Source organism: Brassica napus, chromosome A5 (genome assembly GCF_020379485.1).
Source record: "Brassica napus cultivar Da-Ae chromosome A5, Da-Ae, whole genome shotgun sequence".
Taxonomy (NCBI): domain Eukaryota; kingdom Viridiplantae; phylum Streptophyta; class Magnoliopsida; order Brassicales; family Brassicaceae; genus Brassica; species Brassica napus.
Window position 1 is genome coordinate 11,397,531 of NC_063438.1, and position 21,130 is coordinate 11,418,660.

At 34.6% G+C, this 21,130-nt stretch overlaps 2 protein-coding genes across 2 annotated transcripts; both read left to right on the top strand.

Moving 5' to 3' along the window:
* Positions 1-2,934: 2,934 nt before the first annotated feature.
* Positions 2,935-5,129, top strand: LOC125608944 (histone H1.8-like). Its single transcript, XM_048779608.1, has 4 exons — positions 2,935-3,234; positions 3,299-4,060; positions 4,454-4,528; positions 4,616-5,129. The coding sequence occupies exons 1-4, from the start codon at positions 3,055-3,057 to the stop codon at positions 4,865-4,867; spliced, it is 1,269 nt and encodes a 422-aa protein (XP_048635565.1). The 5' UTR covers positions 2,935-3,054; the 3' UTR covers positions 4,868-5,129.
* Positions 5,130-7,404: 2,275 nt separating this feature from the next.
* LOC125608945 (putative DNA-binding protein At1g48610) lies at positions 7,405-9,460 on the top strand. The gene is made up of 4 exons (XM_048779609.1): positions 7,405-7,683; positions 7,848-8,283; positions 8,766-8,810; positions 9,071-9,460. The coding sequence occupies exons 2-4, from the start codon at positions 7,855-7,857 to the stop codon at positions 9,155-9,157; spliced, it is 561 nt and encodes a 186-aa protein (XP_048635566.1). The 5' UTR covers positions 7,405-7,683; positions 7,848-7,854; the 3' UTR covers positions 9,158-9,460.
* The last annotated feature ends 11,670 nt before the right edge of the window (positions 9,461-21,130 follow it).

Sequence of the window (21,130 nt, forward strand, 5' to 3'; positions counted from 1 at the left end):
TACCTAAGTTCCAAACTACCAAATAAAAAATTGTTTTCTTTAACCCATAATAAATAAAAAATTCAACCATGATTCTAACAAAAAGAAAAAGAAAATGCAAAACTTATAACACAAACAAAAGTTGTAATTATACTATCTATGGTGGTGTTGGGAATGAATAATTTAGGAAGGTATTACTCCTGTTTCCGAGCCTTCAGATTCTTGCCTAGAGAATTATCGGTTCAAACCCGGCTCCAATCCTGTCACTGGGTAAAGTGAAAAAAATTTAATAAAGAGGATTCTAACATATTTCTGAATATGGAAGTTTCTAATATAATTTCCAACTACGAACAGCCTATATAAAGGGATACAAACCCTAGAACATGGGATCGACTTTCAATACACAAATCTTAGAGCTAGGCGGCTAAAACTAGGATTCATACACCAAACATGTAGTTTTGGCTCTAAAGATCAATAAATATTATAGTTGAGCTCTTTTCCTACTTGTTATCTTGCTTTACGTGTCTGTAGTGCCAACAAAATACCTACACGAATTTACCCTAACAGTTTGGCGATAGAAATAGGAGGGTAATCAAGACTACATGATGATGACAGAAAGTGAGCATAACAAAACCTTTGTTTTAAATCGAATTGGGGGCTCAGATTGCAGCCTTGCAAAGTTAAGTCACCAAGTTACACACAGCTCGAGAGAATAACACCTTTGCAGATAATCTTGATCATCTCTCAGATGGTTCAAGTCTTGAAAAACACGATGAATGAGCACTACAAGCTGTTGGGGCAAAGAGAGGAAAACCTTTCACAACTCTAGGCTGAAAACGTAGTTCTTTGAGAAGAAAACTCAGCTCTCCACTCGATGAGCAAGAAATGACACCGGTTCCAAATCCGCGTTCGACCTATGCAACACCTCAAAACTTTGTCTGAGGGAGGCAACACCACCCGACGGGCTCCACCACTGAAAGGAGAACCGACTGATGAGACTGACACTATAGGGAAATCAAGCAAACTATGCATAAAACAGCGACTCTGATTCAGATTCCTATGAAGAGATGCAAGAAGCGGCCACATCAAAAAATCCACAAAGATGGACTACCTCGAGCAGGTATTCTCCTAAAAGTTTGAAGTTGTTCAATCAATGATTGAGAGACTCCACGTGTCGCTCCTTCAATCCGAAGAAGCGCTCCTGATTCATATGAAGTTACTTTTCTCTCACTCACACGGTATAAGTTCACCTTTTTTGCTCTCTAAATTCTTTGAATATGAAGAAAAAAATTTGCTTAAATTGTTAATCTTTTCTCATGTCTTTCTCACAATATTTTCTTAGGTACTATCATTCATGGTTTTCATCTTTTCCTCTAAAAATGTAAGTTTTAGATCTATAAATTTTAAATATTTATTTTTTATTTTTATATTCAAATAAAGTTATAGATTCAAACTATGTGCATTTACTATACTGCTATATATCTTATAAATTCTATTTTTGAATTTTTTTGATATTTAAAGCTAATTTCTACATTTTTAAATGTACAGATTTTTTTCAGATCTGAAAATTAGCTGATAGAGTAAACTTGTAATGAAGTCTACTTATAAGTTAAAGCTAGTATTTGCAGATATTCTCTTCCAAAGTTTACAAATCATCTTTCCAAAAATGTAAGATTTGCATCTATTCATTTTAAATATGTATTTTGTGTTTATATTGTACTTAATTTATAGATTCAAACTCTATGTTTTTCCTTTACTACTATTTTAGGTTAAAAAACAGTTTTGAAATATTTTTCAGAATAAACTATTTTCTATATGTACATTTTTAGATCTTAAAATTTGTCGTTAGTGTAGAATTCTAACAAAGTTTACTAAAGAATTAAGGCTAGTAGACTTCAACCAAAGTCTACTAAACCATATAAGTAGCAGCGAGCAAAACATTTGGGTAGTTTAAATATACAAAATACAATATTGTAAGATAATGCATAAATATCTAGAAAAATATATGAAATCAACGGAGTTCATTCAGAATTAACGATATTTTTATTGGTACAAGTTTTTAGTTATAAACAAAAAAAATTAAAAGCTAAGAGATAAGAGATAAGAGATTTTAAAAGTGTTGAGAGAATTTATAAATTTGCTACTTGTTATTAGTTTAATATTTGTAAAACTTTAAATAATATTATATTTGAGCTACTTTATTAATAGACTATATTAATAAAGATGTTCTATGAGAGAGTTGGAAGGAAATAATTTGTGTATTAATGACTTGTCTTACAAAAATGCAAATGTAATTTTAAATGAAAAATAAGTCAAATGTTATGATATTCATATTTTAAAATCATTTGATCTTTTGTTAAATGTAAAGTCAAGATTGGCATTATTTTATACTTACATAATTTACATTTTTGAAAAATAAATTTATATTAAAATTGGTAAAGTACCAAGTTATATGAAAATATAGGACGAAATTTATTTAAACTATAACAATATTTTATATTAAAATATAAAATAAAATAATATTAATAAAATTTAAAACATAAAATGAAAAAATGTTAACATTTTTTTAAAATGAAGTATATTAATTTTATAAGAAATAATATCTTTTAAACTTCAATAATAAATTTGATTCTAAAAATTATAAAGCCATAAAATTATAATTTTTATGAATATTAAATAATATATTTATAAATATTTATCAGTCAAAAATATTTTTATCAGAAACATAAATTGGTTTATATGTAATTTAATACGGTTTAATAGTTGCAGAAAAAAAAAAGAGTTGAAAGAAACACAAAACTCAAATTTTATATTACAAAGAGCACACGTCATCGATCCGTGTCGTAAAACGGCACCAAAAGACACTTTCAACGGTTAGATTTCAATCACTCACTGACTCTCCCCCATCATATCGTTTGCATCTCCTGCAACCTTCACCTTTTTATCTCTTCCTTGCACAATAATTTAATTTAGTTGAAATTAAAAGAGAAAAGAAAAACGAAAAAAACAAATTTCTCTAAAGAATCACAATCTCATCACCTTCTTCTTCCTCCTCTGTTTTCTCTCTCTAAATCCATGGATCCTTCTCTGCCTCCTCCGTTCACTGCTTTTCCTCCCTTCACCAACTCCAACCCTTTCCCCCCTCCCCAACACCCCTTCTCCTCGGCCGTCGCGCAGGCTAACAACAACCAGTTCTTTCAACCATCGCCGCCAGTTCCTTCTCATCCATCCGTCAACCACCCTCATTACTCCGAAGTAAGCTTTGAGTTGGCTAGGGTAATGTTTTCAGTGACTGAATGTGTGTTCTTTATTTCTGTAGATGATTTGCAGTGCGATCTCTGCTTTGAACGAACCAGACGGGTCAAGCAAGCAAGCGATTTCGAGGTACATCGAGAGATTCTACACGGGGATACCTCCTGCTCATGGCTCTTTGCTGACTCACCATCTCAGGACTCTCAAGAACAGTGGTGTTCTCGTCATGGTGAAGAAATCTTACAAACTCGCAGCTGCTGTTCTTGAACCTCCCAGATCTGGTTTCAACGAGACCCAACAGTTACCTGATCCGGCCGCGACTTCTGCTCCTCAAACTCAAACTCAGAAGCGTGGTCGTGGTCGACCTCCAAAGGCAAAACCCACCTTGGAACAGAACCAGTTAGCTGTTTCTGAGCAGATGCAGGCTCAGCCGCCGCCAGTTAAGAGACCACCAGGTCGTCCCAGGAAAGATGGAGCTTTGCCGACAGTGAAGGCTTCCGTTCCCGGCGGTGAGGAAATTGCGAAGCGAAGAGGTCGGCCACCAAGTGGAAGGGCGGCGGGGAGGGAGAGAAAGCCAGCAGTGGTGCCGGCTCCGGTTTCGGTGTTTCCTTACGTTGCTAACGGTGGTGTTAGACGCAGAGGGAGACCGAAGAGACTTGACGCAGGTGCTTCTTCTGTTGCACCACCACCTAAGGCAGATGGTGGGGGAGAGCAGGTTGCCAAGAGAGGACGAGGACGGCCTCCTAAGATCGGAGGTGTGATCAGGAAGGCGATGAAGCCAAAGAGAGGCTATTTTCGTACTGGAAGACCCGTAGGAAGACCCAGAAAGGTAAACAATCTTACTATTATAGATCTTGATGTTTAAGTTTAAAGTTAGAACTTTTGTTTGGTCTTGTGAATAAATGTCACTTTCCACTCTGAATGTCACGTTCGTATCTCTCCTTGTTTGTTTGTTTTTGGTGTACTATTTATTATTTTAAGATTTCTCTCTGTTTGGTTATCAGTGGCTCGCTTTTGCTTGTAATAATTGTTTAGAATTACTTAGGAAAATGCACAAACCGTCCATCAACATTTTAAAAAGGATAAATCTTTGTTATTTAATCAAAGTTCAAGACTTTTGTGTGTTTCAAACTCTTTAGTATTGGTGACTATCCTCTAGAATTTGTTTATGTATTATGTATAGGATGAGTTATCTTAATTATCTTGCATTTTGCAAACACAGAATGCTGCTTCAAAGGGTGCTTCCGGACAACAAGATACTAGCTTTGGTGAACTCAAGAAGAAGTTTGAATTGTTTGTAAGTCCTGTGTGATACTTATCCTGGTTTCATTTCCTTATAATTTTCCATGCTTAGGCTGCTTCTGGTCTTCTCTTGTTTATGCAGCAAGAGAAAGCTAAGGAAATTGTTAATGTGTTGAAAGCTGAGGTCGGAGGAAGTGATAATCAAGCTGTGGTTCAAGCTATACATGACTTGGAAGAGCTAACGGTAACAAAAAGGGAGACAGCAGAGGAGCCACGCTACATGGAAGACGTGCAGCCAGATGAACTATACTTTGAAAATGAACCCCAGCCCGACGGACATGGACAAGGGCAGGTGCAGACAGAAGCAGAGGCTATGCAAGAAGCTCTGTTCTGAAAAGAGCCGCCTTGGCACAACTTTGTAAAAGCTAGCAAGTGGTGGTGAGTTTGTTCGTCGTGTATTCCATGGATTTTTTTAATCTTAAGGGTGTTTGGAGGAGAGAAAACAGAGAAAAATGATGATGACTGTGTCTCTAACCAAACAACAAGGAGAGGTAGGGTAATGTCTGTAAAGTGATTAGGATGTTGCCATTGTGCATGTACCATCAATTACTATAAGCCATTGATTTAATTATATATTGGATGGTCAAGATTTGTTTTTTCTCTCTCTCTCTCTTTTCTCTGTAAATCTTATCCACCGTCAAAACCATCCCAACCGCCTTCGTCAAAACTCGATGTCGTGAATATGATTGAGTCACGATCGCACGAGCTCGAATGCGGGTAACTCTAACCACGGTGAGCTTCTTTACCTGAGCCGCTGCACTATTTGTCACCACAAAGCTCCGGTCACGGAGAAGTTTCTTGTGCTGCCATGTACTGTTTTCCTTCTCATGTTGTTTTATTTTACCGCCGAAAATCGCAGCTAACAAATCAACATGAAATCAAGAGCAACAAGACCAAGTCAAATGATTTGGGGATGTCTTTCATTTTTTTCCTACCAATGAGCAAAAAATTCCCAAATTTTCTGCAAAATTTGTAATCCTAAGAAATTGGGGAAGAAGATGACATAATTACGATGATGCCATTAATAAATTAATTATTAAAAAAATATTGTGTACACGTAGACATGTGTACATGTGTACATTTAGATGTTTATTAATTAAGTGTACACATGTGTACATTTGTGAAAACTATTAAAATCACCCATATACTATGTACACCACTTTCATTTTTTTGTGTGTTTCTGATATTTTGTGTTATAATTTTAAGCTTAACACAAACAACTACATTCTTTTGATTTATCCTCCGATATACACGTGTACACGTCAAATGTTGTACACGTGTACGAGTACAAAACCAAATTATACCCTTTGACGTGTACACGTTTACTTCGAATGTGAATCACAAAAATATATCAAGTCAATTTTCACCATTCACATGTACATCAATCCATAAATTATTATTTTAACAGTATCTGCATACTTATTGTTTTAATAATATATATACACACATAAAAATGTACATATGTACAAATATAATCATGTACACATATAAACATGTACACATGTGCACATGTATACATATCATTTGTAAGATTTGATATATTGTATTATCTATTTTGGTATTTCGATTAGCAACCACCAATCCACCTATATGTGCATAGATTCGCCACAAATATTAATGGGCTTGTAGTTTAACACAAACAACTACATTCTTTTGATTTATCTTCTGATATACATGTGTACACGCCAAAATGATGTACATGTGTACACGCACCCAACCAAATTTATACCCTTTGACGTGTACGCGTTTACTTCGAATGTGAATCATAAACATAGATCAAGTCAGTGATAAGTAACAAATCCATCAATGTTTATGGTGAATTTGTACACATACATGTGGATTGTTCATTGCTTAAACAAATACCAAAATAAATAAGAAGATAGATCAAGTCAAACATAAGATTTTAATATTTTTTTAGCATTTGGGATTTCTTTAATACTCATTTATATATCATGATTTTAGTGGTTTCAAGATTTTATTTTAGGTTATTTTAATCATTTTATATTTCATTTAGATGCTAGTATTGCATTATGATTACATAATTGCATAAAGCATGGGATGAATTACAGAATAAGACGTTTTGGTTCAAATCGAGAGGTTAGTTGTGCGTATTTAGAAATTTTGGGGTCAAAACCAAAAAATTGAAAATATAAGGGATCAGATGTGCAAAAATTAAGAATTTGCCCCATTAGATCTGTCAGTTCACGATACTGAGATCTTGGCGGAAGAAAAAGGTTAGTTGGCTAATTAAACAGAAGAGGAAGCTTGAACGAGATGATTTCACGGTGGCAGCAGATATTGATTATGAAGAAAAAGACGTGATGACGAACAACGATAGTGTTATTTGCGGTGGAGAGAGGCTTTGTTCAGATTCTAAGATTCAAATTAATGGTAAATGATATGGAATCAGTTAGATAGAATTTTGACGCTGCTACTTCCGCCTCAATCTAAAACGAATCTGCCATTTTTGCAAAACCAAACTATTGTTGCTTTTGTTAGAAAAAAAATGGAGAAGAAGATGAAATAAGTGAGTGGGTCCTATTAGTTATGTTTTGGTTAGAAATGAATGAAATGAGTTAAAGAAAGTGTCTAAGGAGTAGAATGTGTCTTCTTGTGTAATAAAAACTCAAAATGTGTCTATATATAAAATAACTCTTTTTTTCCTCCAAAATCTTTTGAATTTGAAAAAATGGGTATTTTACAGTTTTAGTTATTCAGCTTTCTTAAAAGTAATCACAAAATTCTGAATTATTATGTAAAACATTGCCATTTAAAAAAGTTGTAACTAGAACTTATAAACTACCCATTTTAAACAATAAAAATATATATAATATCGTTTTTTTTTAACAATTTATATATATTTGTAAATTCTGTTTGACCATTTTTCATTACCTAAAAATCTGTAAAATTAATTCGGTAAAATTAATTAAAAAAAAACAAGATTTGTCGATAACATAAAAAGAAGGACACCAGGTGGACCCAACCCAACAGATTCAGAATCTCAGGGTCGTTCGTTTTGCTCTCCAAGCGCTCGAGCCATAGTGTGGCTACCTTGTAACCGTCACACGTCATCTCTACTATTTCTTCTTCGCCAAGCGTTCTTCAGTATCACTCACTCGCAGACCTTCGTCCTTAGGTGAAACAAACAAGGTACGTGCATTGCGAAACCCTAGCTTTACATACTGTTGTTCATCCCTGGATCTTTAAGAGTTCTTCAAGGTTTTTAAGCGGAATCGAGTTTGTATTGTTTATTAGTTTAGTATTCTTTGAAGTCCGCTTCCGTTGACCCGCTTTTTCTCTGATTCGAATCTTAGATTCCTCATGGCGAAAACAGCTAGAACTCCTTCCGCGTCTCACGGAGCTGGTCCCGAAGTTCCAAGATCCGATGCCGCCGGCAACAAACTTCCTTCTGGCTCCACCGCTGCTACTGATTCTCAGAAACGCGGCCGTGGACGACCGCCGAAGTCCAAATCCGACTCTCAGGACGGTGCCGTTTCAGCAGCTCAGCCGGCTAGGAAACCAAGCGGTCGCCCGAAAAGAAACCTAGCTACAGCAGCTGTTGCGACTGCGCCTGCGGCAGCAGGTAGGCCAAGGAGGTCCAACACTGTGCGTGCGACGGAGTCTCAGGTCGCTGGATCTAGGAAGCGTGGGAGGCCAAAGAAAGATGATGTGGCAGCTCCAGCTAAGAAACGTGGACGGAAACCTAAATCTGAACCTGTTGCTAAGAAGACTGTGGGCAGGCCAAAGAATGTAACTTCTCTTCTACATCCTTGTCTTTATTAATTAATGCGTCCAACCAACGTTGAGTTGGCCTAGTGGTAAAGGGGTTGCAGCTGTAACTTCCGCTCACGGTGAGAGAGATTATTTACAATGATTGGATTCCCGGTAAAGAGGTGAAAACAACTTTGTATTTAACATTTTACCAAAAAAGAAAAAAATTAATGCGTCCAAATTGCTTAGAGAAAAGTCGTATATTACTAAGTTTTTGGTTATTTTTGACTGTTTCTTTTAAGTGTGTAGTATAGAAACTTTGAAAAGATGTGCATATTTGGTTAGTGTAATCTTATTAGATTTCCTAAAGCTTTTTTTGTTTGTTGTATAATCTATCTGAAAATGCAAGTGCTTGGTATATTTGGCAAGTCGTTATTATCTCATATGAGTCAATGTACCTACAACCATTTAGTTTATGTACCATATTATTATGCTTATACAACTGTTTATATACTGGGCAGGGAGCATCAGACCCAAGAGAGCTCAAGAAGAAAGCCGCACTCTTAGTAAGTCAACCATCACCAGTTTGCTTCTATAGTGATATTGGTTTACAATACTGTATGCATTTTCATCAGTTTGGTTTACACATTATATGTTAGTGTGGGATCACAAAAGATAACTAGGAAACATATTTATCATGATTTTAGATTGTGTAGTTTCGCTTAGAAGATAAGATGGAGGGAAATGAATGATCATTTGACTAGTTGAAAAGGAAAGAAGAAAAACTCTGTCATGATAATTGTTTTGAATGAATGTATTGTTGCAGCAAAAGAAAGTGAAGCAGGCTGCAGATAAGCTGAAGATAGCAGTTTCAGCAATCGAGGAGGTCCAAGAGATAGCTGCAGGAATGTAGAAGCTGTGATGTGACACGTCCACAAAAATCTTAATGGTGTTAGGGAAACATTTGTTTGGAGAATTTAAGACTGATTGATTTGATGTTTGATTTCCAAATTTAGGTTTGTCTGTACGTTCGTAGGGAGTGGTACAAGAAGAGAAAACAGTTTTAGTGTTAATTGGTTCGTACTCTTTGATGATCTCTTGTGTAGCTGTTACATGGGGAATCTACCCTTTTGTGAGTTTAACTCTTTTGTTCTGAATTGAATGTTTTGTAGTGACTAAACTGTGTTATGCTCTGTCCATACATATTTCTGTGAAACGATTCATCTCTCAGTTTAGTGGTTAATCCTTGTCTTCCACAAGATGATATGACACCCTATACAGATGAAGATGAGTGCTTTAGCTGAAAGAAGATTGGTGATCATTGCTCCCTTCTCTGCAAACATAGGCAAGGTAAAAGATAGTGTATCGATTGTTTAAAAAAGAGAGAAAAAGACGTATAATGGAAAGGCAACCTTCATACAAGTCTCTGAACAAATTACCACCACAACATTAGAATTAGATTGTCGCAAAAACTAACTAAAATACTCAAACAGCAACAGTATTTTATTTCTCTAAGACAAATCCGGAAGAAGTCTGTAAATTCGTTTTGTTTCTAATAACATAGCCTGCAACTATTATAAGATAAAAATCACTAAACATAATTCGTTGGAAGACTGATCGAATTGCAATTAGGTACGTAAGTCACATTCATGGGGTCAGCCAATCAGATAGATAGTATAAATTCATACAGAAAAGGGGCAACGAAGGAAGACTCACCTGCGGCGAAGGTGGGTGGACGGGAGAAAACCAAGACAGATTAATCCCCAAATCTGCATTTAAGATCGCTTTGGTATCTGACTGCAATCTGACAGCAATCATGAGATATAGTAAAGGAGTAGTTTGGTCATTCCCTTTTTATAGAGACTCGGAAATTTTTTGTTACGAGCAAACAAATCTCAGCTTCGACAAATAAAAGTCCCCAACGCCGATATTAAATCGAAAAATGGAAATTAACAGATCAATTAATACTTTCAAAAAAGAAAAAAGTTCCGATCATTTAAACACATAAAAAGAAAATAACCAAAGTCTATAAATAATAAATGAAACCCTGATCCTCCGTAATCACTTTTTTGTTATAAAGACTAATCATTTCTTCGTTAGTCAAACTTCTCTCGTCCTTTTATTTTCTTTTAGTAAAAATGTTAAAATATTATTACCAACTTTCATAGTTTTGACAGAGTTGCAAAGACGACAAGAAACAGAGAACATCAAAAAAAAAATCTAAACACATACACGATCTAAACGCAACAGAGACCAAATACAACAAACATGTCGCTATCCCGAGGCTTCAACTGATCCGAACCATCGCTTGCTGCAAAAAGAAGCGCCGCAGTTAAAATCGAGAGATAGAACCCGATAATTTTGACCTCGCCGATGATCTACTCTTTATGATAGGCTCGGCCAAAAACTACTTGAGAAGGACTTCCGAGCATCCGCCACCCGAACACACAGCCACGCCAGAGGCCAAGACCGCATCACACTGAAACCGAGCATTTATTGGATGCAAATGCCACCAAGGACGCAAGCGCAAAAGACCTAAACAAAAGGGGATGAAGGCAACAACAACTCCACACCAACATTCGGGATCCTCTGAGCAACTCGAAAGAGCCCATCCACCAAAGGCAGCACGCAAGCGACTGACTTCAGAACTGGAATGATGAGATCAAACAACGCGGAATGGAGAGACTCGAACATGGATAGACCCTAAGAACCAGGGGTCTGACCGGTTTGCAAACGGAACCGAAGCAAACGCGGTACATGAAGAGCAGCCGAAAGAGGACCCAAGTGCTTGTCGGATCAAGAGACGCAAACCACCACCAACGCCAAGGTAGAGCGCCATGGAAAGGGGAGGACAAGTAGGAGCTCCACGAATACAGAGAGAATCAAAGCCATATACGACTTCGAAACGACATCCAAGTTGTGTGTGGCCAAAGGAGAGGCTAACGGAATGCTACAAGACGAAGATGTAAAACAACTAAAGCACACCATTGAGGAAGAACCTCGCCGTACCTACTGCACAACGAACTCCGTGAACCCTGTTCGACGAGACGCCTAGTGTGAAGGAAGAAGCACACACCACCGTAGCACTCCGCCGGACAACAGAAGACATGAAACGCTGGTAGACGAGCAGATCCAGGTCGAAATAGTCTCCAACCAAAGCCACACGCCGCCAATAAAAAAAAACGCCGGAGATCTGAAAAGAGGAAAATCGACTACAAAAGCATCCCTACCCAAAACCCGACCCTAGCCTCTGACCCTCACTACGCCATCCTTCGCGGAAGATGCTATAAGAAAATCGCAAACCTATTTACAGAAGAACTAAGAACCGTTTCATGGATAAGCATATAACAAATCGCAAACATCGTTATGAAATAAGTAAGAAACGTTCCGCGGTAGTGTTAGAAAGCATAACGCAAATCGTTATGAGGTAAGTAAGAAACGTTTCGCGGAAGTGCTAAAAGAAAATCGCTAACGTCGTTCGAACAACCGTTTATAATCCTTGAACCTGATTGAAACTTTATAAACCGTTTTATAAATCGTTTTTCAACCTGATTGAAGCTTTAGACATAATTCGAATAAGAGTTAAGATTGTTGAAGCCGAATTACCGGATCGATACATACGATATAATAAAAGACAATGTTAAGGAAAATAGACGATTCTAAAACCGAAACAAAAAATGAAACAATGACGTCGAGACGAATCTCTTTCCTTAACTCTTATTATTCACTCCGTTAGTGCGACATATTTGTACGAATATGAATCCCCGGATAAAACCATTTTAGGTTCACGGGCACTCGTGAAGAACCTCTACGAACTATTATCTACGAAACACTCTCTAGACTTACGTTAGGAGATTTTTTGCTGTTGTTTACGGTGTGTGTTTTTTTAATGAATGAAGAGAGTCGGGTTTACTTAAAGAGAAGAACGACAGGTTTATTTAAAGAGAAGAACGAGAGCCACTTCCCGCAATAGTTGCTGCACGTGGGCGGAAATTAGATCACGAGAAGTTGAGTTTCGAAAACGTATTCCCAAGACTCTCTTATCTCGTTTAAAAAATTCGAGAGGATAAAATGTATGACGTTTTTATTTTATAGACAAACTATACTTGCGTTCTTATTAGGCCGGAAGCCTTCCACCAAGACCCAAGCCCAAGCCGAGCTAGCCGGACGTCGGCGGCACGCATGGGGAGCTCTCTCTTCCTCAGAGCCATTTAATCTATTGTAAGTGTGTAGACTAATATATACTGCTCGTTTTTGCCTCATGTGACGGATGTGGGATGTTTCTAAGGGCATGACTGGTTTTCCCGCTACCACCCGCAAACGCAGCTTTTGCGGTTGGTAGCGGTTGTTGGCGTTTTGCAACAATCGCTCAAACCGTTCCAAACCGTTCCAAACCGCTCCAAATCGCTCCGAACCTCATAAATTCAAAAGCTGGTTCCAGCTAGCGTTTGCGGTTGCGGGCGGTTGCGGGAGGATAAAAAAAATTTCTTTTTTTCCAAAACAATATAAATACAAAAATAAAAATATTCAATAAAAAAATTAAATTAGAATTATAAAAATGCTAAAATATATCTATTAAATTTTAATTAATATTATAAAACTTTAAAATAAAAATATTTTCTATATTTAAAAAAAAATTAAACTATAACTTTCTAAATATAACTTTTATATTTATTATAATATTATTATTTTTGATATTTTTATAATTGTATAAAATGTAAATATTGTTAATTTATTATTTAACCGCTGTTGCACTTGGTAGTTAACCAGTCATAAGTATCCCGCAAACGCACCAATTTTTAACCGCAGAACCAGTCGTACAAATCTCTTAAAACCGCTAGAAACCGCAACCATCCGCATCCGCAAACTCCCACAACCGCAACCGCAACCGCTGCGGTTAAACCAGTCAGGCCTAAATCCCTTCATTAAAGTCATTAAAGGGTTTTGTAATTACACCCCATGCCCATTTCTTTTCATCATTTGCCAATATTTATTAAAACTATTGGGCTTAATTAATTTGTCCAACAAGAACTGAATATCAATATCACTTATCTTTTTCTGATTTGGTTGAATTTTAAATAACGTAAACTAGACCTGCGCAAGGTGCAGGGTAAAAGTATAAATATAATTTTTCTACCGTAGTTCAAAGAAAATATAATAATTTTATTTACATTTTAGTTAGTAAATACGGTTTTGTATTATCAGACTTGTGAATTAGGTACAACCCGTAACATATTTTTGGGCTTTTTAGTTATGTTAGTGTCAGATTTACTACCTAGTTGTGTATATATATGTTTACGAAGTTTTTTTTTTTTTTTTGAAAAAAGGCGTTATATATGTTTACGAAGTTTTACCCTAACAAAGTAAATTTAGTTTGTCTTGCAAAGTTGCCAAAAAAAAAAGTTTGTCTTGCAAAAAAACATAAGACTGAAAGCAACCTTTTTTGGACCCAAAATAAAACTCCCATAAAGTATCTTTGCCACATTAATATAAATACATAAAACCAGAAACTTTTAACAAAACTCAACATAATGGATAAGAATATCTGAAATAATACTTCAACCTTTCTTCTTTGTCTTCAAAATTATTAATAATATCTGAAAGCCTGGTAAACATATTTAACGTAATTTTGTCGTAAATCAAAAAACACGGGCTTGGTAATTTCGTCGTAAATAGAAAAACGCGGACCTGGTAAATTCGTCGTAATATTACGTCGCGTTTACGACGAATCGTTATCTATATAATGAGACGCCGAGAGCGAGGCTACCTCGTTCATTCCTCCCAAACTCCTTTGCTCTCCCTCTAAGGTAAACTCTCTCTTCTCTCTTTTTTTTTTCAAAAAGTTAGTTTAGGTGATTAATTAGTTAGGTAATTAGTTTAGGTGATTAGTTAGGTAATTAGTTTAGGTGATTAGTTAGGTGACGGAATACTAGTTTAGATGATTAGTTAGGTAACAGAATAATTTTTTAATTATGTCGTAATTGATTAAATTTATTTTAATTTTTTTTAGATGGCTCCTAGGAGAAAATCAACAGCACCTAGTTATGCCCAGTTGTTTGGCGATGGTTCCGGTACATCTTCTTCCGGTCCATCGTCTTCCGATGCAGTTCCAGGCTCTCAGCCTTCTCAGAGAGTTGCTTGGAGTCCTCCTCCTTCACCGCAGATGCCTCCACCTCCTCCTCCAGCGGCTGCACCTCAGCCTGTCCCAGAAGGTGCAGTTCATCCGGATTTGTGTGTTCCTTCATATGCCCCATTCGCGAGATATACGGTGGAGGATTTGCTTGCCCAGCCTGGTCGGAAGGGTTTGGATGTTCTAGACCCCGAGGAACTTATTGGTAAGTTATTAATTTTTATTACATTAAATTTAAATTATTTTTATTTTCTAACGGTTATATTTTTTTTTTTTTAGGTTTGGGGCTAACAACCGTGTTAGCCAGAGCGTTTCGAAAACGATTAAGGGTTATTACGACGGGGCATATTCGAACTGGAGCAAGACACCAAATCACGTTAAGATCACTTGGTTTAAATGTTTTGCGGTAAGATTTTTAAATTTAATTAAATTTTCACTTTTAAATATATATATATATATTAAATATTTATTATTAATTATAATTTCTTCAAAAAATTTGTGTTTCAGCAAAAGTGGCATTGGTCTTTGGGAATCACCGAGAGGGTGAAGGCGGAATTTGTTGCAAAGGCAAAGATCCGCCTCTGCAACACAGTCTCCGATTGGAAGGACAAGTGGAAGATCTACGGGTATGAGGGAAAGCCCACTGAGCTCACGAAGGATGTGTGGGATGGCCTCATCGCCTATTGGCAGCACCCCTCTTCAATCAAAAAGGCCAATTCGTGCTCGGCTTCTCGAAGAACGAAGGATAAAGATGGTCATTTGCCCATGCTTCATAGAACCGGACAAAAACCTCATGCATGAATCCGTCTAGAAGCTGTAAGTTTTGTTTTAAATATTTATTTTAAAATTTTCAATTAATTTAATTTTTAATATTTAATTTAATTTTTTTTGTAGTACGAGAAGACGGGAGTCTTACCATCTCTGTCTGACCTATTCAAGATGACTCACACCACATCCGACGGAGTTTTTGTGGATCCTGCATCTGAGAAACTCTTCCAAGCAGTAGCTTCTCGGATTGAAGAACGGGAGACGCAACTAACCGAGGAGTCTCCCGATGGATTACCCATCACATTGTCCACCGAAGACGCCGACAGAATCTTCGAAGAGGTACAACTTAAAATTTTTGTTTACATTATTTTTAATATTTTAACATAATTAACTATATTAATATATGTTTTAATTTTATAGGTGGCTCCTAAAAAGAAGGGACAAATAGTCGGTATAGGCTCTGTTAACGAAGTTGCAAGGACAACTTCGTCATACACTTCGAAACGGGATGAAGAGACTTCTCAGATGAAAGCTCGAATGGATAGTCAACAGGTTCGTTTAGACTCTCTTGAGGATTTGCTAGACGTGATGGCCGTGGGAAACCCGATTATGCAGAGAATGTTGAGTGAGAGACGAGCCGCTCTTGGGTTGCCAGTACAAGATCCCCAAGAGTCCGATCCAACCCGTCAACAGCCGAGCAACCCCACCGACTACTTCGATGATATGTAGTTTTTTTTATATTTCGGTTTGTATTATGAATTTAAATATTATTGTATGACTTTAAAATGCTTTTTTAAAATATGTTTTTTTATTTTCATATTTCGTTTTAAAATTAAAATTATTTTAAATTCTGAATTTTAAATAAATTTAAATTTATATTTGAGGTTAAAAAAATATTCAAATTTATTATATATTAATAAGAATCGATGTAAACTCCACGTAAATGTTTACGATTATATAACATCGAAAGATTTACGAGGGTTTTACATCGAAAAGTTTACGTGTTCTTTACAATGAAAGTATTTACTTCTGCTTTACATCGAAACCGTTACGTGGAGTTTACCACGAAATATTACGTCTCGTTTACGACGAAACGATGCCCTGCGCTTTACGAGGAATATATTTCGTCGTAAACGTAACAAGTCATTTACGACGAAACCTCCGTTACGACGGATGTTTTACGATGAAACGTCTTTCGAGGTTAATTCGTCGTAACACCCTGTTTACGACGAATTTACAACGTATATTGCTCTCGTAAAAAATATGTTTTCTTGTAGTGATTGGAGTTCTGAAAATATAAATTGTTATTTATAAAGTCATCTATTATAGAACAAAATCAAGAAACAAAATTGGTGTATTTGCTAAACACTGTGTGTTGAGAGTATATGAAAAATAAACCTTAAAAGATTTGTTTAAATAGTAGTCGTATGAAGTCTTAGACTCAATAAAAATTATAACTATCATTAATAATAATATTTAGGTAGTGAATGTAAGATATGAGGAGAATAGTTCCCACAATTAAGCCTAAAAGTTTGGCAAATGTAGAGAACATTAAACTTTGTCTTGATGCACACACGAAGAGCTTACCAAATATGAATAGAATTATAGAAAAATAAGTCGAGTTTCAATTAAGCGTGCAAACGAAGTTGATCATTTTTTTAAAAAATTTAGCATTTAAAGTTCTTCTATATTTGATTGAATTTCATATTTTTGAATATACGATCACATTAACTATTGAAAGAATCAATTTCTAGATAGTTGGACCAATAAATTGCATCCATATTTGATTCTTTTGTAATATTCCTTAGTTATTATTATTAATAGACGCTAATTAGATATTTAAAAACTGTCTTCATCTTCATTTGAACTTCAATGGTCTTGAACCCCTGGAACACGAATTAAATGCTCCAGACTGAGCAAAAGACAACGAATTACCCTATGGACACACAGAATATATAGAAGCATATTATTAAAAAATATCATCAAACAGATTTAGCATGAACATTAATATTAATGGTTCGTATGTCTCCAATTTAAACAATGGAACAATGATTTTTCTATTTCGTTGATGATCTTCCTAATGATCATCATGATATTTTATCATCATGATATATTAGAACGCTATATGAATAAAGATTGAACATTATACAACATAGCTTTCGTTCTTAAAGATATATTGCTCGGAACATTAAACCTTACTATCTTGTTCGTTGATCATGTTTAGGTTATTATTGTCTGAGTGTTTTTAGAATAATGGAACAATGTACATTTAGAACATATTGGTGTGTCTGCAATTTATGCTGAAACAAATATATAACCATTCTAGGGACTAGGATGATCATGTTTACTTGTTTAGGTTATTACTGTGTCAGCCGTTTAAGAAGAATGGAACAATGGACATTTCTAAGATACTCATGTCTGAACTATATGTTGAAACAGATATTTTTCCATGCTGTTCATTCGATTGTTCTTAAGATAATCATATTTGGCCGCAAGTTAAATCATTGGATCATTTTTATAAGAATGTGAATGACTTAGAATGCAGAGATGAGTTACATATGGTTTTCTTACTCAGTGAAGTTTGTTTTCTATTTTATCGCAGGCGTTTCAATGGAAGAAAAAAAAAGGTTACATGCATGCAAGAGATGGGGTTTGTTTAAAAAGGCTACACACATCACACATGACAGTTTTTTAAATATCTAATTAGCGTCTATTAAATATCTAATTAGCGTCTATGAATGAATACACGACATTCTTTAAAAAACTGTCATGTGTGTTTTAATATTATTTATCTGTCTTATCCCTTATATATTAAAGGATAAATATTGTAATAAATACATTCACACTAAACTGGACACATATCACGTATAGAAATATTGTAATAAATGCGGACACATGTTACATATAGAGAGCTTTTCAGTCAAACTCTACATAAATATGTTCACACTATGTACTTTACGTTTTCTTAATAAAAAACTCACATGCATGGTTTTTCTTTACGTTATTTTTAGTATTTACGAATAGAGCTGAACAAATTATTCACAAATTTTCATTTAATTCTTTATCCGTTTTGATTCGAACCAAAAAATACGTATATCCATTAATTTACGAAGTAAATCAAATATTAAAATGTAATATCCATAAAAAAAGCAAATCACAAATATCAATATTTATAGGAACGTATATCCAATTTGATCCGTTATATGCATATATATACTTAAAGAATTATATATAAGTTATATATTATATATATAAATTTTAAAATATTTTTGTTTTTAAATAATTTCATTTTAATTTTTTTAATTTTCATGTATTATTTTTAAAAAAGTCATTTAATATTAATTAACAGTATCTTCATATATTTATCAACCATTTTTATATACTTTTACATACACATACATGTGCATATTGACGTGAGCACCTTATAACTAAGTATTTACCACAACTGAAATATCTAATTTTTTTGGAAGTTAAAATATTATTTTTCTTAATGTTTCTTTCACGATCGACCAAATTGTAGTAAAATTATTTGTCTCAAACAAATTTTTTTTATAACTATTATCCGCTTAGAAACTATAATATGAAACCATTGGTTCTACATCACGACTATCTAAGGTTCATAACATGAAAATAAACAAATAATAGTAATTTTTTATTATCAGAGGAAATAAAAACAAAAACATCAAATATTTTAACCGAACAAACCAAATAAATATTGATTTAAAATGATAGTTATATTTTAGGAGATTAAAAACTAAAAAACAACCTAAAACCGAACTGATATCCAAATTAAACAGATTAATGTCTCCTTATTAAAAAAATAACGAAACTAATAATCACATTCCGTGCAAGGTGCAGATTATTACCTAATATTATATAGGGAAATCTATTTTTTAGAGCAAAAAAAAGGTAACTATGTCCCTTTAGACTAATCTATACTACTTTATGTCCTATTAGACTAATTTTTTCGAAAATGGCAGTAATGCCCTTAAAATTGTAATTTTTTTAAAAAGATAAATAATGAGTTCGACAAGCCGGATCGATCGATCCCGCTTTACAAGTTACAGTGGATCGATCGATCCCGATCATTATTCAGAACAAAAAAACGCGAAATATATACTGATCGACCTGGTCCATTTCACTCGATCGGCGAAGATCGATTCCTTACAGATCGACCGATCTGTAAAGATAGATCGATCGATCCCGTGCCCAGGAAAGAATCCCAAATCGATTTTTTTGGTTTTGTATGATTATATCCGGGTTGATTCCCACTTGATTTGAACCGACCAAGCATGATTTCAACTCTTTAAGCTCGATTTCTCTGGGACGAAACCCATAATTTCCCATTCACGAACAAAGGGGGAGAAAATCAAATTCTCACCCAAAGTTCATTAACCCTAACTCACTCAATTCTCTGATTTGGACGATTATTTGACCTAACTCATACGATTTCGTGAGCTTTTTACGAATCTATCACTCTTTAGTTCGTTCTGCAAAGGTATGAAACTCTATCTCCACTTCTTTTTAGAGTTTGAAAATAGAAAGGTAAAAGGTAAATTTTTTGAGTTAGTTAAGATATTTAGGCTTCAATCATGTGTTAAGGTGATGATTAGAGAAGATTTTGTACACAATCATGGCTTAAATCATATTTTTGGGATAGATTTAGGAATTTTAGGTTTTTGTTATTAATAGAAATATGTTGTATTGTTTTCAATTTTCAGGTATGGAGTTGGAGTTGCCTAATCGTTTATACGGTGAGGGATTGGAACCTCAGGTTAAGAAGATTAATAACGTTTCTTCAAAACCAAAATCCTCTATAACGTTTTTCTGTAACTCTTCCAGAGAAGACTTCAATTCCAAAGCAAGTAACCTTCCCCTTTTCTTTTTATCAACATTAAAACTCCAACCTTAAGATACAACCAATTCCCAAACACCACATGAAGCATAGACATGAATCATGGTAGAAATAATGTGAAAATTTTGTGAACAATCAATGGAATATAGAAGACGGCGAAGAAGGTTGCCAAGGTTTTTTTTTGTCGCTTTTTTTTGTTCTTTTTCGTTTTTTTTTTTTTTAAATCGATTTTTAAAAAAAATATAAAAGTGAATATTCTCAAATATTTTGTTTCCATATTTTTAGGAACTGATTTCTTATCCGTAGAATACAACTAATATGTAGAAATCAATTTCTACAGTTTTTTAGAATTATAGTAATGTTTAGAATTTGATTTCTACATGTTTTAGATTTATAGTAAATCTGTAGAAGTCGGTTTCTACATGTTTTAGAATTAGATTAATGTGTAGATTTTGATTTCTAAGAATTTTAGAATGGTAGGTTAAGCGCGGAATGTGTATTCTACATATTTGTAGAATACTCCTATTTACGTAGATCACGTATTCTAAACATTGTAGATTCAATGAAAAAAGTAGATTTCGTTTTCTACTTCGTAGAATGTCATTTCTACTTTTTTTAGAACATAATCTGAAATTTATAATTTTAACTTTTTTATAACTGGAAAATATACCATTAAGTTCATATAGGTATTTTAACAAATGTTACTATTTTTCCAAATTTTTTTTGTTTGTAAAACTATTTATTAAAATTATTTTCATAAATATTAAAGGGTATTATAGGAAAATATGACACAAAATATAGATTAGTCTAAAGGGACATAGTTACTATTTTTTTGCATTAAAAAAACAGTTTTCCCTATTATATATTCATCAATGGCATATTATGTAATTCCTCTAGTAAATGTTGGTCTATTAAAAATGGATATTGACAGAGGGTACGGTGATGACACCTCAGTAAAAAAGGCAAAATTGTGAATATAATACTAAATAAAGGTTACTTTTTTTAAATGCTTCTGTTTTAATAACAAGGGGATACCATCGAATCCGTACATACCCTTCAGATTAAAAGCTTGATCAAGAACCGTGTCGAAAAAAAAAAAATCGGACATGTCATAGAACATCCCATGAATTATT

Coding starts and splice junctions, on each gene's coding strand:
- LOC125608944 (XM_048779608.1), top strand. CDS start 3,055: ATGGATCCTTCTCTGCCTCCTCCGTTCACTGCTTTTCCTCCCTTCACC. Junction 3,235..3,298: donor ACCACCCTCATTACTCCGAA/GTAAGCTTTGAG, acceptor TTATTTCTGTAG/ATGATTTGCAGTGCGATCTC. Junction 4,529..4,615: donor AGAAGAAGTTTGAATTGTTT/GTAAGTCCTGTG, acceptor TTGTTTATGCAG/CAAGAGAAAGCTAAGGAAAT.
- LOC125608945 (XM_048779609.1), top strand. CDS start 7,855: ATGGCGAAAACAGCTAGAACTCCTTCCGCGTCTCACGGAGCTGGTCCC. Junction 8,284..8,765: donor CTGTGGGCAGGCCAAAGAAT/GTAACTTCTCTT, acceptor TATACTGGGCAG/GGAGCATCAGACCCAAGAGA. Junction 8,811..9,070: donor AGAAGAAAGCCGCACTCTTA/GTAAGTCAACCA, acceptor GTATTGTTGCAG/CAAAAGAAAGTGAAGCAGGC.